The sequence below is a fragment of the Thunnus maccoyii genome, chromosome 15, assembly GCF_910596095.1.
Source record: "Thunnus maccoyii chromosome 15, fThuMac1.1, whole genome shotgun sequence".
NCBI lineage: Eukaryota > Metazoa > Chordata > Actinopteri > Scombriformes > Scombridae > Thunnus > Thunnus maccoyii.
Window position 1 is genome coordinate 23515761 of NC_056547.1, and position 16265 is coordinate 23532025.

Consider the following 16265-nt stretch of genomic DNA (forward strand, 5'->3'; position numbering starts at 1 on the left):
CTGCTTATAATATATAGCCTGCATGATTTGCCGAAATAACCTCTCATCCACAACTGAAACACAGCTAGTGGAGTTAACAGCGACTCAGCAGAGTAGTTCTTGGAAACATGTTGCTTGCACTGATAAAATGTGTTGAAATATGTTTGACAGCGCAGATAGCTGACTTCTTCTTTTTTCTGACCATCTAATAGATGACAATCACAACATTATCAATCAAAACATGCTTGATCATCATCAACACATACGAATTTTAAAGTTTTTTTGACACATTGAAATTAACATTGTACACTGAGGAGGTTATCTCTGCTACTCTGTGAACTGGAATATGCTTCTACTAAAATGGGAATCTTCAGGATTTAAAGTGATGAGATGGCTATATGGGAAAGCTACCAATCCTTGGTCAAGCTGTTTGGAGAAGCATCAGAGAGTGAGAAGAGGAAAAATGCAAAAGGAAAGGAGCGGATTTAGAGAAATCAATGCCTTAAAGACACTCTGGCTTATTTCGTCATTTCCAAAAGAGGCAACGGAAAGCTTCAAGACGTTGATACTTCAGAAAAGACATGTCACTGTTGCACCAAGAGCCCTGAGGTCTATGAAGCAAGCAGATAGTGAGCACAGGATGCCTGGAGGAGGAAAGAGGAAGGCCTTACTGCAGATATTTAAGGGGGTGGGTGCATTGTAGCCAAGTTATGGAGGGATTAGTAAGGCAGAGAACTGTTAAGCACAGTTTTTCATTTGCCAAACCAAAAAAAAAAAAAAAAAACTGAGCACAGACTGGATGCCAACAACACACTCTGTATAGAGATGATCAGTGCAGAAAGTTCTCAGCAGAGGCAGATCTCTTATACAGTATGTCCTTAACTAGCTCTTTATGCAGCACAATGTTTCAGTCCACTCTGTGTCTCAAGCCAAGCAGTGAAAGGAACACTTCAAACATAATCTTCACTGAGTAGAGCAACAGACTGAACACCCGCACAGAAAACAAGCGGTGAAATTGTCCATCTGATAACATACTATACTGTCATTGGTACTCCACACAATTATATTAATTCCCTATACTTGACAACAATGTGGACTTCTTTTGTGCAAACCTGACCATCTCATCAAGATGTTTATAAAGCAGTGGTGTTGTCCACGGTGCTGAAAGTAGACCCTCATTTCATCTACTGTAAATTACATGAAAACTAGGTAAGGCAAGTTTATTTGTATACCACATTTTATACACAAGAACAATTCAAAGAGCCTAATATAATAATAAACAATATCATTGTTTTGCGTGATTTGACCTAGAGGGGGTATATACAGGTTGAATAATAGAGGCCCCAGAATCTAACCCTGGGGGACTCCACATGTCACAGTGATCCGCTCTGTTTAATGATCACCAATGGCAACAACAAAGACCTTTTCAAGATATAATCTGAACCAACTGAGGACTGTTCCAGATAATCCCACCCACTTTTCCAGTCTGTCAATGACTACTTTATGTTCAACAGTATCAAAGGCTGCACTCAGGTCAAGCAGCACCAAAACTAATGTTTTACCTGAATCAGTGTTCAGATGAATGTCATTGAGCACCTTAATCAGTGCAGGCTCCGTGCTGTGGTGTGGTCTGAAGCCAGACTGAAATCTGTCCAAAAGGCCATTTTAAATTAAAAAGTTGTTGAGTTGAATCAGAACATCTTTCTCAATATTTTTTCCAATAAAACTAACCCAATTAATAATTCAAAACACACACAAGCAGTTTCTATTTAAACATATATAAGTTATTGTCAAGTGAATATAATATAATTTGTAGTATGTAGGCTGTGAAGTGATGACAATGCTTTCTCTTTTTCCAGGGTAAAGGGCAGAGGTTGGACAAAAGAACAAGAACACCTCATCACCCTCTTTCAGTTGAATAAACTGCTGTGACAAAAACTGAAGGTTATACAATAAGTGTGAAAAGGTTGCTCTGCTCCCTTTATCACTAGGCTCTGGTTCCCAACATTACCACTGTTTTTTTGTGTTTGTATGAAATCGTTAATTTCAGTCCAATGTTTCAGTTAATCTGTTAATTTATCAGTAATGTTAGACCTCACTTGTTTGCTTGTGTTTGAGTGAAGTGTGTATCATATGCTTTTGCCATTGTACGCTTGCATTTGCACTTCATGAAGCAACTTGTAAACCTGATTTGAGTGCTATATAAGTAAAGATTCTTCTTCTGTTTACACAAATGACAAAATATAAGGTTCAGTTGAGTATTTTGTGTTTCACAATGTTATGTGTTGTTTAAGTGCAAGATCCTGCTGTGATAATGTATATATTTTTAAGTGTGTGTTGTGGGATGATAGGGAAGATCATCTTCTTAATCAGTGATAGTGAAAACCGGTGTGCATCATTAGGTGCTCTAAGGCGTGCGTGGCCAGTCACTGTCAAGTAAAGGGAGGAACTGTAAATCTGTTCTGTAGTAAATGACATTTGGTGCACTCACGGCTGGGTGTGTGTGCCCATAGAAAATTGTGATTGTCAGTAATATCACAAAAATCAAATTTGAATGCTTGTTTGTTGTTCTGTACACTTTTAAAGCTTTATATGAGTCCAGCTCACCCTGTGGTAAGCTGAGCAGATGGTAGGATCCAGTTTGGCAAGGCTGAGAGGTTAAAAGACCAGTGACTGATGTTTAGTAATGGGAAGGAGAGTAGGTGGCAGCTTGTTGTGAGGCTACAGGTCATAGCTGTTGATTTGTTCTTTACTTCAATTGTAAGTTATTTTTGAGGCATTTCCTGGAGTGAATTTTTGCTAATAAATACCACCTTTAATCACATACTCCTGCCCACCAACCTGCTTCTTGAACATCCCCTTTAAAGTTTTCCAGTGCCAGAACGCCAGAACGCATTACAATGTCAGATGCTCCTGTTATTTTGTTTAGCTTATGTATGAATATCTGCTTTCAACATGTACCAATCATGTATTTTCCTGGACCAATTTCATATGTACACCACTACTATATGAGTGCACTTGAAATGGATAAAAAAATTGGTTATTACAATAAGAGTTTTCACAAATCTGATAAAATAAACTTTTTGTAGGAAGGAAAACAACTAAAAGTGCTTTAAAATGGACAAAATATTCATATATCAACAGGAAGAAATATTGACAGTCAGCCGAATTGAATGTCATTTTTAGTGTTATAGTAACCTGTCTGATAGTGCTTTTTGATTGTGTGTTTGAATGTATAAAACCATGTATGTGATAGTATCTGACCTTAGGGTTAATGACCAGGTAAGTGATCACTCTGTGTTCTTTCAGGTAAGAGTCTCGACTCTGTCCGTCTCCAAGTTCCACCTTATATGAGCCCTTCAAATGCTCCAGAGTCACTGAGGAGATGTGGACCCTCCTGTAGATGAGACAGAAAGGCAGAAAAGTTGACTGATGATGAGAGGTTAAGAATTTTTGTCATTATGTCATTACCAGCTCTGTCAAAAGTATTATTTACTTTCCAGCTTTAGAGCTACACAAACCTGCAATTCTCCTTTTTCTGCTTTGTTTGTTACCCTAGCAAACAGAGACGGATGGAGATGGGAATATGTTTTTTTCAGCGGGGCATATTTTTCAGATGTCTTTCAGCAGGCGTGAGAGGAGACAAACCATTAGCAGCCAAGTGAGACAACACAGTGGCACAGGAGAGCTTATTTTCAGTGTAGCATACACATAACCACCAGCCGATTTTCCTGTGCTTGTTACAGAGGTAGGATGGCAGACCTAATGGCTACGTAACAAATGCAGAGCTGATTGGTCAAATGAGGAGGCTATAATTAACAAAATGCTTATGACGGGGTAGAATGAAAACAGACATATCCCATGTTCCACCCGGTCTGTAAATGTGTTCATTTTACAGCTGACTCTTGATTGCACTTGTTCTTGGTGCTGCTGCAACACATCAATATGTTGTTCCCTCAGGTGTGTTTTCATATTTGGATTTAAGGGGGTGGTTTACTGTGATCTAGCCAACATTGGTTTTAGAAGAGTGATACTGATGTTAATATTTCTTTTGGACTGGCCAATGTTTAATATTTGATGCTGATATTTGATAAATCTGACTATTTCCACAGCCAGAAAATGTTAAGAAATGAGCACGGATTCAATGTTATTCTTTTAAGAGTGAAAAAGCATCAGAAACGGTTCACTTGCTCACATCTACAGTACGTGTTAGGCTACATGGAACTGCAGTGGAGCAGATGGGAATACACTGAGTTGCTTGTGTGCAACTTAACATTAATCATTGAGAGAGCAGAAAGTGTTAGTTATTTCCCAAAGCATAGCTTCCCCTATGGTTTAAAAAGTCAGCCTAGCAAGTACATGCATCTAATCTTCCAATTACACAATAATAAAAAAAAACAAACAAAAACTTGCAAGCAGCACTGCAACCACAGTAAGAACAAGCTGAGTTGTAGCTCATAAAACATCTAACTATCTAATTTAATTTAATCTAATTTATAAACATTAAACTTATTAATTCCTTATTGTTTTAACAGATACATTTGTCAGTTGATACATATATATGCGTTCTTCAGAAAAAATAGGCAATCGGCCCGTTCTGAACAGGAATGTTTTAAATGGGCACTGCAATTATGCAATTATGTCTTACCCTGGCACCCCTCCTGCCTCCATATGATTGGCTAGTGTTACGTCATGTGACCACACATCATACTGCCATTTCTGGAGGCCAATCACACCACACAGGACGTTCCCAGAATGAACGCCAACACGCATGTTGATATCAACTCCAGTGGCATCTCGGACCTTCCTGTGGAGAGTACAGAAGAAGGAATCTTTAAAGGAACAGTTCAGTATTTTGGGAAATATGTTTATTTGCTTTCTTTCTGGTAGTAAGATGAGAGTATCGATATCAATTGCATGTGTGTGTGTGTTAAGTATGGAGCTGGAGTGGGGACGTGGTTGGCTTAGCTTAGCATAATGACCGGAAACAGGGGGAAACAGCTAGCCTGGCTCTGCCCAAAGTTGAAAAAGTCTTTGTATTAACACCACTAAAGCTCACTAATCAACGTGTTATATCTCGTTTGTTTAACTTGTAAAAATGATCATTTGTGCTTTTTTTAAAAATGCTTTTTATGGATGATATTATCTCCTTTTTTAGACTTCCGTTTTTTGAATGCCATAGCCCGTGCTGGCAGTAAAAGAATTTGATTCTAGTCATGGTGGAAAATCCTCTGCATTGGCATTGAAATACAGACTCCGCTTCATTGTGTCACAGGTGGACGACAACGAATGGCATTTTAAATCTGATTGTGATTAAAGGTCAGTGCTGGCACGCTAACGTATTGGTCTGTAAAACTAATGTGCGTGATGAGTGAAAGACACAGAGACAGAGAGCAGAAGGAGGGAGGAGGGGGCAGAAAGAGAATGTTTTTTCATTTGTTTGAATTTTTTATTTGTTCAGTCGGGAGGCTTATCATATTGCATTCACATTGTGTTTACTCTGGAGTTCAAACAGAGCTGAAACCAAGTCTGGCATTCCTTCTGCGCAATCTGTTTGACAGACGTGTTTGTGTTTGTGTTTCCGTTTGTGTGTGTGTGTGTGTGTGTGTGTGTGTGTGTGAGAGAGAGAGACAGAGAGAGAGAGAGAGAGAGAGACAGACAGAGAAGAGGAGAGGGAGATCTGGTATTTTACTTGATGGCCTCACACATATCCAAGCCCATCTTCACGCAGTTCCTTGCGTGGTGAGGCAGCGATTCAGGCAGACCAGACACACAGTAGTAACAATCTCCCAAGATCTTGATTCTCATGCACTCGTTTTCCTTTGAAAGAGAGAGAGAGAGAGAGAAAGGTAAAGAGGGGACAAATGATCAAACTCTCTGGAACCATAATCTGCCAATAATTCTTAACATCTTTATTAATGGTTAACTATTTTATTTAAAAAACTGACAGTTTTTGGAGCTCTTTCTCACCTCCAAACAACCCATACACACACACACACACACATACACACAATCATATCCATTAAGCCCAGAATCATACACCCACACACATAACACATTATCTCTTGTTCCACATGTGGGATGTGTAGCAGCTCATCATTGGACCGGGTTTATATAATGGCAGCTTCATCAGCGGGAGGACAGAGCTGCTGGACACAAAGCTGAGAGAGCCTGACTCAACTGTTTAGAACCGAATAGCGGAGTACCCACGAGACCGCCAGATACACTCCGACCAGCCCACACTGCCACAACCTGCAGCTGTCGACACACACAGTACTTTGGGAAGGTACGATACGGAGGCCAAGAGTGGCCGCAGGACAGAGAAAAGATTTATTTCAAGGCCGTGCTTCATCTGATTGACAGCAATAGAGAGGTCTTTGTCTCTCTTCTCGGTTATTTTCTGGTTAACCCAGTTGCGCACGCTATTCAAATGAATTGAATGAATTCAGGTGACATTATCTTACAGCTTTATATGTGCAACAAAACACATTATTTTATACCTTATACAACTTTAATTTCCCCATTAAATCTGAATTAATTATTTATTAAAAAATTACTATATTGTAACTACAGACAGTAAGGGTTAGTATCATGGGTTTTAAAGGATTTATTATATTGATTCATGGAAGCTCTAGTAATTAAGGGACTTTTCTGATGTGTTTTGTGCAAGGTTTATGAGATTATCAATGATTTTTTAATGTGAAAAACTCCATTATATCTATCCAAAATCCATTTAAGGAATCCTGACTTATCAATACAAGACTACTAGCTTCTATTAGATGGCATGCTGGACTACACTATACTGAAAAATGTTTCTGATATTTTGTCCATATTTTGTCATTAACATACTGCATATGGAGGAATATAAACACATTACAGTATATATCCAAAAAATGACCGCCACAAAATACAAGTTCACAAATGTAGGTTGTTCACCACTGTTTTCTTGTACAGGACGCGTAGTTTGCATGTGTATGAAATTAATTCATTTCAAATCAATTCAATTCAATTCAATATACTGTCATTATATATTGTTACCTTTGCAATCTGGTCAAACTTGCCAAAGAGTTCATTCAGCATATGCACAAGTTCACCTGGAGAGCAGTCACTGGCCAGTCTGGTGAAGCCCACGATGTCGGCATACAGAATGCTGCAGAGAAACAAGAAGAAACAACAAATAACATAAATATTATTGCGATACTGAATAACACTACCATCAAATAACACAATTCATTGCGGGGAGGAGGAAAGGAGCATAAGGTTTTATATCCTGGACAGTCATTCTACTAGTAAAGTAACAAGGAAATGGAACACCTTGGTATTTGTTGATTGTCTTTTAATTAACTTGCATACGATGTTGAACCGCACAAACCCACTCAGTTCTTGATTAGTGCTCACACTCAAGTCAATGAAGGTGACAACTAAATGTTGAGGGCAGCAGAGAAAACATTTTACACACATACACATGGTTGTACTGGTTTCTATTTCGTATCTGGACCATGCATCTAATATTTGCCACTTTAGTCTCATGCACTTCCTTTTCTATCTATATTTCACATTTCACATGCATGTTTACATTTTAAATAACATTGAAATGCACAAGAAAAGAAACATAACAATTGCTAAAATGTTCCATTCTTAAATATTGAAACCTTTCCAACGTTTTTGCTAAATTTGAAATAAACTTATATAAACAGCACTCTAAGTTTCTTCGGAAATGTGACAAATTGTGTGCAAGGCCTCTTCAAGTATCCGACCATTTCCCAGAGAGAAGGAATGATATGTCAGTAAGTGTAAAAAACACACAATTTATTCTGCTCTTCAACACCAGCAACCAATTATCACAGTTGAAGACATGATAGTGAAGGCAGCAGCTGGTGTTTGGCTCTGCACGATCTGTCTAGCGCAGGAGGAACCACACTGCCACCTGTCCTTGGGTGTCAACTCCTTCTTCTGGTGAGATTGGCCTCTTTAGTGTGAACTGGACCATGTGAGGATTTGTTATTATTGGAAGGATAATGGGCAAATCAACATGAGAACACACATGCACACACTCACCCACAGACACACACCTGAGACCCACTTAAAAGGGACACAGTGATGCTGTTTCTGCTGTTTTGGAAAGCAGGTTTTTCAGAGGACATTCCTAGGAGAGACTCTCACGGTAAGCCTGGATTTGTGTGCTCTGCTCTGTTTCTACAAACCCTCTTCCTGCCACGCTATAGAGGAGGATGTGAGACTCCTCTTCATTTGGCAAAGTGACCTCAAAATACAATGGGAGAGGATTAACTCTGAACTGAATTTGGCCATGGCAATGAAAAGAAACAAGAAGATGGGATGTAGAGAAGATAGCAGAAAAGGAAAGGAAAGAGGAGGAAAGTAAATGCGAGGAGATGACAGAAGATGAGAGGAGGGCAGAGGAGAGGAGCAATCCTCATGTGAGAGCAGATAGAGAGGGGAGGACAAAAGAAGACAAGGGATGAGCAGTGGCGAGGGGGAGGACAGGAGGGTATAGGAGCAATCAAGCGCTGAGACGAGAGCAGAAAATAATAACCTTTATTATGTGGGGGCCCAGATAAAGGAGAGGGAAATTTACCTGACATTGGTGTGCCGCTGAACGTAGAGGTTATGGAAGTTGTTGGTACTCTCAGTTCGGCCAAAGTTTGGTCCCTGAAGCCTCTGGATGATCTCGGCTTTCATCACCCTGGCTATATGAGACGGCAGCAAGGATAAGAGTAAACGTTCCTAGAGGTGCGGGGGCAAAGATCAAAGACAGGCAAGGTAGAGTCAAGTGATTGGGATCCAATGAAGAAACAAGACTAAAAGTCTGCAGCCATGTTGGCCAAACCTGTCCCCTACAAATGACCTTTATATTGCTAATTTCTATGCTAACGTCAGCATGCTAACATACACCAAGTACAGCTGAGGATGTTCAGTTTCACAGTATTTGGTCATAAATCAAAATGTTGGGCATACTAAAAGTGGTGATGGATCTAGATGAAAGGTTGAGGGTTTTCCAAGTTAGTAGGCTTCATCCCCATCTCTGGGGACCATGAATGTCCGCAAACTTTCATTTCAATCCATCAAATAGTACTTTTGAGTCCAAAAGTGGTAGACTGAATTAAAAAAAAGAGTTTTATTCATAGACTGGTCACTAAATGTTTTATATTCACACATTTTAACATGATAATGCAGCAGCATTGATAGAATGACACACTGTGACCTTGATAAATCTGCAGAATGCTCGGCTTACAGTCATTTTGATTTCCAACCCACACAGCATCACTTGTACATTTTGAGCCAGCAATAAAACATGGCAGCAAGCAAGAATTATTAATATTATTTCGGGTCAGAATTCTCAACCAATATAGAGGCACAGATCCAAATTCATATTCTTTAGTAAGATTTGTGCATAGGGATATTCAGTTTTTATATAGCCACAGGTTTCACATGTAAAATGTACTATGTAAGTTATATTGGTATAACTATTATATGCCACATAAAAACAGCATGTTCTATTCTGTTCTGTTCTGTTTTAGTCTTTTCTTTTGTAATGTGGTCATTTGTGTTGTGTTCTATTCTGTTTCATTCTATTGTGTTTTGTTTTGTTCTATTCTGTTCTATTGATTTGTGTCATGTTGTTCTACTCTATTCTATTCTATTGTGTTGTCTAGTTCTGTTCTCTTCTATTCTATTGTGTTGTGTTGTTCTATTCTATTCTATTCTATACTCTGTATAAATATAGCCATAGTCATCCACAGCTAATATTTAATCTCTTAAATAGACTTTTACACGCCTTAATGATGGTTCATCGGGGCTAATTTTTCAGCATAATTGAGCTGAGGAACCCAAAGAACGATTGAGGCGGAGAAAATGACCTCACATGTGAAATATGTACTGTAACATGGCAGTTCTGTAAATTTGTGGCTGGTCTATAATCCTACACTTGGGTTTTAGATGATCATGGGGAACTTGAGGGGAAAATTAAAGAAGTCCTTGTCAGATAGACTTACCAAATGAACAATTGTGACGTTGAACCCTCTATACTGAAGGGTTGTTATTTATTTTACTGGTGTACTCAACTTGCCTCTCTGATTTCTGTTTCAGTTTTCACTTTCTACGTTTCCCACAATGCCTTTCAAACACCACTAGAGTCAAGCTGCTTTTATTCAAAGGTAGCAAATGGGCATATCAATACAGCTGTGAACACTGGGACACATCTACATTTGTGGAAACGTACCAAAGAAGTGACATTTCTTGTGGCAGGAAACTTTAGAAAGTTGACATATTCTCCACTGTCAAATTCCTCACAGCTGCACTGGAAATATCTTAACAAGACATGTGATTGTGTAGTATGGTTGGTTTTCTGGGGGAATAAGAAAAACGGAGAACCGGAGATGCAAGATCTATCGCCCATGCTTGTTGTGTAACCATGAAAGTTGTAGGTTTTCGCTTAGCACCGTACACATTTGGATGGAGAGTTGTTTGAGGGTGATTTGGCGTGCGTGTGCATGTGTGGGTGTGTGTGTGTGGGTGTGTGTGCATGTTAGAGAGAGTGAGTAGCTGCCTGAGGGGGTGTGACTCATAAATGCGGCTCACAGCAGAGAGGGTCATTACATTGTTCACACACTACGGGCTCATTTCCTAAAACACAGAAGCAAATTAAGTAGAGAGAGGGGTTTGGGGAGGGGGGTTGTGCTAAAAATAGGAGCCTTCACCACCCGCACTTATTTACTTATTCAGCACTGAACCAATATGAACACTCCACTGCGGGCATGCAGAGGGGCTATAATAGCCTGTAGAGACGAAGCTTTATTAGTCATGTGTTTGATTAATGAACGGAAGTGATTTGTATTTCGGCTATTGAATGAGATGTGGTGTTGTTTAGTTATGCACTGGCATTTGTGTTAACTTTCACACACTCTCAACACACACACACACACACACACACACACACACACACTGGTGCAAGCACACAAAATTTGGAAGAGTAGCAATAACATTTGCCCACCTGAAGCATTAATAAAATATATACTATATCATAAATAATTTTCTATCTTCAAATAAATGGATAATATATTTATACAAGACATTTGTAATAGTCCTATAGTCATAGCCATGCCTTTAAAAATTATATATTGATGATAAATGATAATAAGGAAATAATACAATTTTACAATTCCAGGAAATAGTCATAGCTAATCCCTACTGAGTGGATTATTAATTTGTAAAATTATGTGTCATTTCCCTGGTTGGAGAGAACGGCGAATGTCAGGGCAAAGACGCTAATGTCAAGCAAATGTCACTGCATAATGCCTCTTTAGACATAATCGACTTAATAACTCCTCAAAGCTAACAAAGCTGAGAAGTGAAATATTTTGGCAATAAAACAAAATAGGTTTTGAATTTAATCTGGGCCCTCATCAAGTATGTGTGGCTCTGACAGGAAACAATGAAACAAACATTCATGACTTAAAATCTGGTTTTGCAGGAATAGATGTATTAGATGGATTAGCATTTATTACATTTTTGATTGTAGTCTTGTATTGAAAGATTTCAGTCTAAAATAAAAACACTGACGTTGCTTTCTCTCTGAGAGTTAGACGAGAAGATTGATACCACCTCTATATCTGTCCGTTAATTATAGATAAAGACACGAGACGGTTAGCTTAGTTTAGCACAAGGAGTGGAAGCAGGGGGAAACAGCTAATTAGCCTGGCTCTGTCTAAAGCTGTGGTTTTACAGTAGGGTTATATGCAGTACTATTTCTTAGCCAAATTACCATGTTAGATGTCGTTTTCCTATTTGGTACAAAAACTGAAGTGTAAAAACAAGTTGTGGTCTTACAGGGGTTATATGTAGTACTATTTCTTGGCCCGGGTGCAGTGACTTACTGCACCCAAGTCACGAAATAGCCCAGCACATGCCCTCCCATAAAACCACAGCTTGTTTTTACACTTCAGTTTTTGTATTGAATAAACAAAGGAGATAAAAAAAAAAAAACAGTTTAATTAGTCTTCTTAAGAGGGGCTGGTAGGCAGATTTTTTAAAGGTTGGAGAGAGCCAGGCTAGCTGTCTCCCCCTGTTTACAGTCTTTGTGCTAAGCTAAGCTAATGTAACCCATTAGAGAATTGGGCTCTGTAAGATTATTTTATTATTTTCTGTTCGCTCAAACAATGTGTCAGCCAGAGTTATCTTACCCAGATGAACCATGCAGACTTCTGATTAGAGAGGTGAAATATTCAGGTAGAAGTTCGACAGTACAGAATAAATTAAATAACACAAGCATATGTAGTGCTAATTGAGTTACAAACTAGTTCAACTAAAACAAGTGGTAGTGGATAACTTTGTTATGAATGCCAAGCATATGACATTTATGTGAAGTGAAACTGGATTCAATTACTTTTGTACTTTTGCTAGTGTTATATTATGTACACTTGCAGCATGGCTGTCCTGTTATGCACTGCCAGTGCTAATGATAATAATGTAGTATGTTCAAGAAGACTATTGAATATGTGCACTTAAACTATAACCTTGAATATAAGAATGTGAGTTATGTCAGATACATGATGTTGTGCTGTTATTCAGTTCATGATTTAAAGAGAAACACACATGTCAATTTCCTGGTTAAAAGGTTTAATAATCATAATTTGTGGTTAAAAAGCTAAAAATATTGCTTACTGTGTCTGTCATTCTCTCTTTCAACCCCTCCTATGGACATAGATATTGGTCCTAAATATATTTGAGTAGTCTGTGAGCCCTAGGTGGGTTACACTAACCTGAGGGCTCCCGCTTCATAATGATCAAACAAATATGAGAGCAGTATCAGTCTTATCTAACTCTTAGAAAGAAAGCAAATATCGTCTTTCCTAAAAGGTCCTCTAAGAGTTCACTCATACATGATTTCAGATCTGATCGTGTGTGTGTGTGTGTGTGTGTATGTGTGTGTGTGTACCTGTTGGTGCTTCTCAAACTCTAGTTTGATGGGGGACTTGATGCAGTTGCAGGTGTCTTGGTAGGTCTGTTTGAGTGCCAGGTCCATCAGATGTTTGTGGTACGCCCCAGCCAGGTTGCCACAGGTAAAGATGATCACGTTGGCTAAGATCTGCCACATACCCCACATGCACACATATACACAGAGAGAATATGGCATTAAAATAATGCTAGAGGGTGCCACATGTTCCAGATATGCCTGTATGTGTCATTTTCCCACTATCTGCCTACCACTTAAACCTACATTATTACCTTGTAAAACCAGGTAGAGCACACACTTCCACAGCGCTTTTCCACCACTATGTCAACCTCAAGCACTTTAAAATGTGGCCATGCATATCAATAGGTTGTCCTTGGTGCTGTATCCAAGGGCAATGAGCATGTTTTATTGTTAATGTGGTTTTCCACTGTGTATGTGCAAGACGGAGAAGAGAGAGACTACAGTGATTAGAGTGTTATCAGTCTGTCTGCTTTGATTACTGACTAAAGAGCATTGCTTTGTGTGTGTGTATATGTGTGTGTGTGTGTGTGTTCCATTTTACTTCATGTATAGGTTTTGCATATGGGATGTATTTATATTGAAGATTTTTCTATTTTGTTTTATTGTGGGACTCTCTTTGTGTGTGTCTCTATGTGATGATACTGTATCAAGAGACTGTTCAGACCAAGCCAGTGTTTTAAGAGCTGTTCCCCGAGTACATTAAAAGGCAGTTCATTTGACTGTGCAGGCTTTGCTGAATGTGCTGTGTCACAGTGATACAGGACAAGTTCACTGTTTCACAACACAGACCTTATTAAAATGTTGTATCTCATCAGTTTTAATTGTGCATGGAACAACCTTGCCAATTTCGTTTTGAGAAACTAACCCCTGTGCTGTAGATAACAATGCGGTGAAGCAATCATGTAGGCCTTCAGAAACCGAAATAGGAAGCTCACAGCAGAGTCATCTCAGCTAAATTCTGCTCCAAGAGCAGGAAGTTGTGTAAAAAGGAGATTACAACAGTCAGGTTGATCTGTATGTTCCAAAAGTTTGTGGTTCAACATTATAAATCTGTCTTACCTGCCAGACTAAAGTCTCCAGGTCTGTGAGGGTGGTGGCCAAATAGACGCTAAGGGTGACGGTGTGCGAGAAGCAGGTGATGGCACTGGCGATAATGGCCGCTCTCATGGAGAAGGGCAGCATGGTGTACACGACAAACACGATGAACAGGAAGAAGGACACCTGGGAACAGATAGAATTACTGCCAAAATCAGCCACATCTGTACAAAAATCTCCAGTGATTTGCAATGTTTTGTATTTTTACAGTAAAAACGTCAACCTATTTCTAAGGTAATATGCATGGCCATACATGTACTACAGTAATGCCAAAATTACCACAGAAGCGCCCAAAATAAATCACAAAAATGCCTGCGATTGCATCCCACCAGCAATTTATGTCCTGCATCTTCCCTATTTGTCTGCATGTTGTCTAAATACAGTACAGAACACAGTTATGTGAGCTCGGTGGGCTGCCCACTCTTGTTCACAAAAAGATCCACCGATAAACTGCTGATCCTGTGATGAATTATTAGAGATGAGTAGGCTGCTCAAAAAATCCTGCCTAGAAAACAAAATACAACACCTCAGAGCACCATGAAAAGCCATAATATCACCATAATACAATGGCTGCTCAAATATTTACATACACATGGGAATAAGAGCAAGACTGTGTAGTATTTTCCTAAAGAAATGATTTATATGAAGTTTCTTTATATGAAATTACTGTGGTCAGTCCTCTCTTACTCTGACCTCATATCTAGAAGTACGTGTGTAGATGTCTCTGTATGTCTGTTTCCTACTGTGCTGTTCATTGATACCTTGTGCTGTAACCTCCTGCTTCGTCCCTGTCCACTTCCCCTGCTGTCAGTCCACCCCTTCCTGTTGTGGTGGCTGTGGTGGTGACCGGTTACACTTTCAAATGGGACACCAGATGAACTCTGACCTTCCTGCCTGTCTGTTTATTTCCTGCGTCTTTCAGGTTCAGAGAGTCGGTCTGCAAACAGGAATCCACTGACCCGGACCCCGATGTGTGAAATCTAAATAATATGTAACTAGAACACTTTTGTCTTTAAGCAAGCTGTAGCAGAGGGGAGCTCGTCTCATACTGCTCAAAGTGTTCATAACGTCAACATTATAAACATTATTTGCAGTGACAGGTTACTCGGTGATGCATTACAAAGATATTATTACTTCTACCTCTAGCGTGTAGTGTTTTATCAGGCACAAAGACGACTAGAACATTGGGTATAAGTGATTGTTTGTTTGGTTGACCGAGTTCCTTCTAAAAGAGGACCTGAACACAGAGAACAGAGAGAGAAAGAGGTGTTTTGTGTAGGCTTACACTTTAGCTTGCTGTTGCTAAGGGAACCAACATAGAGAAGGATGCTGACGTCGGAGCAGATGTGGTGTTTTGAAGGTCCTGCATAATTAGCTATAACCTTCAACTTCCAACCCTGAACTCTCACCTCCGAAAAACAGAGGGGGCAGTTGGAGTGTGTGACGTCCAGTCTGTTCGAGCTGGGGGAAATTGAGAATGGCAGTCCAATTTCAGGGGCGTCACCTGCTTGTGTCAGCCATGCAGACAGCCAGACACACTCCACATCGCCACATCACTCTGGCCCGAATCCTAATACACCCTCAAACACCTCGAGACGGGAACTGCAGCAGCCATCATCTCACTCCAGCTTCTTTGATTACTTTTTTTTCTCTCTCTCTGCTCTTTTTCCAAGCACACAACCCGCTTCTGTGTTTCTGAGAAAAGCAGCACACGCTCACTTACCTCCGTACCCAAACACACACACACACACACACACACACACACACACACACACACACACACACACACACACACACACACTCACAAACACACACTCACAAACACACAGATTTGCGGTGCTTGGATACGCACATTAAAAAATGTTTTGCTCTCTGCTCACTTCAGCATTTATGAGCATAAGCAGCTTGGCAGCGTTTTTGGATGCAAACATCTTCATCTGTTTAAGCCTGGATAGCATGTGCTAATACACACACAGGTCCTGGCTACCAGGTGTGGCCGCCATGTTCAATCAGCCTTCTTGAAAGAGCTGTGGCCTTCAGAGAAATCGAATAAAGCCCAGACTAACAGGGTAAAGCAGCTAGATCCTTGCACTGTATGTGTGTGTGTACAGAGGGAGGGTGAGTAAGCGAACATGTTTGGGATGGGGTGGAGGGATTAAAAGTGAATGACCAAGCAGAGCGCCAGCTACACTCTCTC

At 39.7% G+C, this 16265-nt stretch overlaps 1 protein-coding gene across 14 annotated transcripts in view; it reads right to left on the reverse strand.

The window, feature by feature from the left end:
• Positions 1–16265, reverse strand: part of adcy2b (adenylate cyclase 2b (brain)) — a 54620-nt gene that overhangs the window by 17797 nt on the left and 20558 nt on the right. For 12 of the 14 annotated variants that reach the window (XM_042435683.1, XM_042435686.1, XM_042435690.1 and 9 more), the window contains 7 exons: positions 14033–14194; positions 12935–13084; positions 8576–8724; positions 7018–7129; positions 5672–5799; positions 4628–4786; positions 3244–3376 (listed from right to left, as the gene is read on the reverse strand). In XM_042435683.1, coding sequence (XP_042291617.1) covers positions 3244–3376; positions 4628–4786; positions 5672–5799; positions 7018–7129; positions 8576–8724; positions 12935–13084; positions 14033–14194 — 993 coding nt within the window. Of the gene's footprint in view, positions 1–3243; positions 3377–4627; positions 4787–5671; positions 5800–7017; positions 7130–8575; positions 8725–12934; positions 13085–14032; positions 14195–14829; positions 15814–16265 lie in introns of those variants that run through there. The other 2 variants (XM_042435694.1, XM_042435693.1) reach the window with 2 other exon arrangements.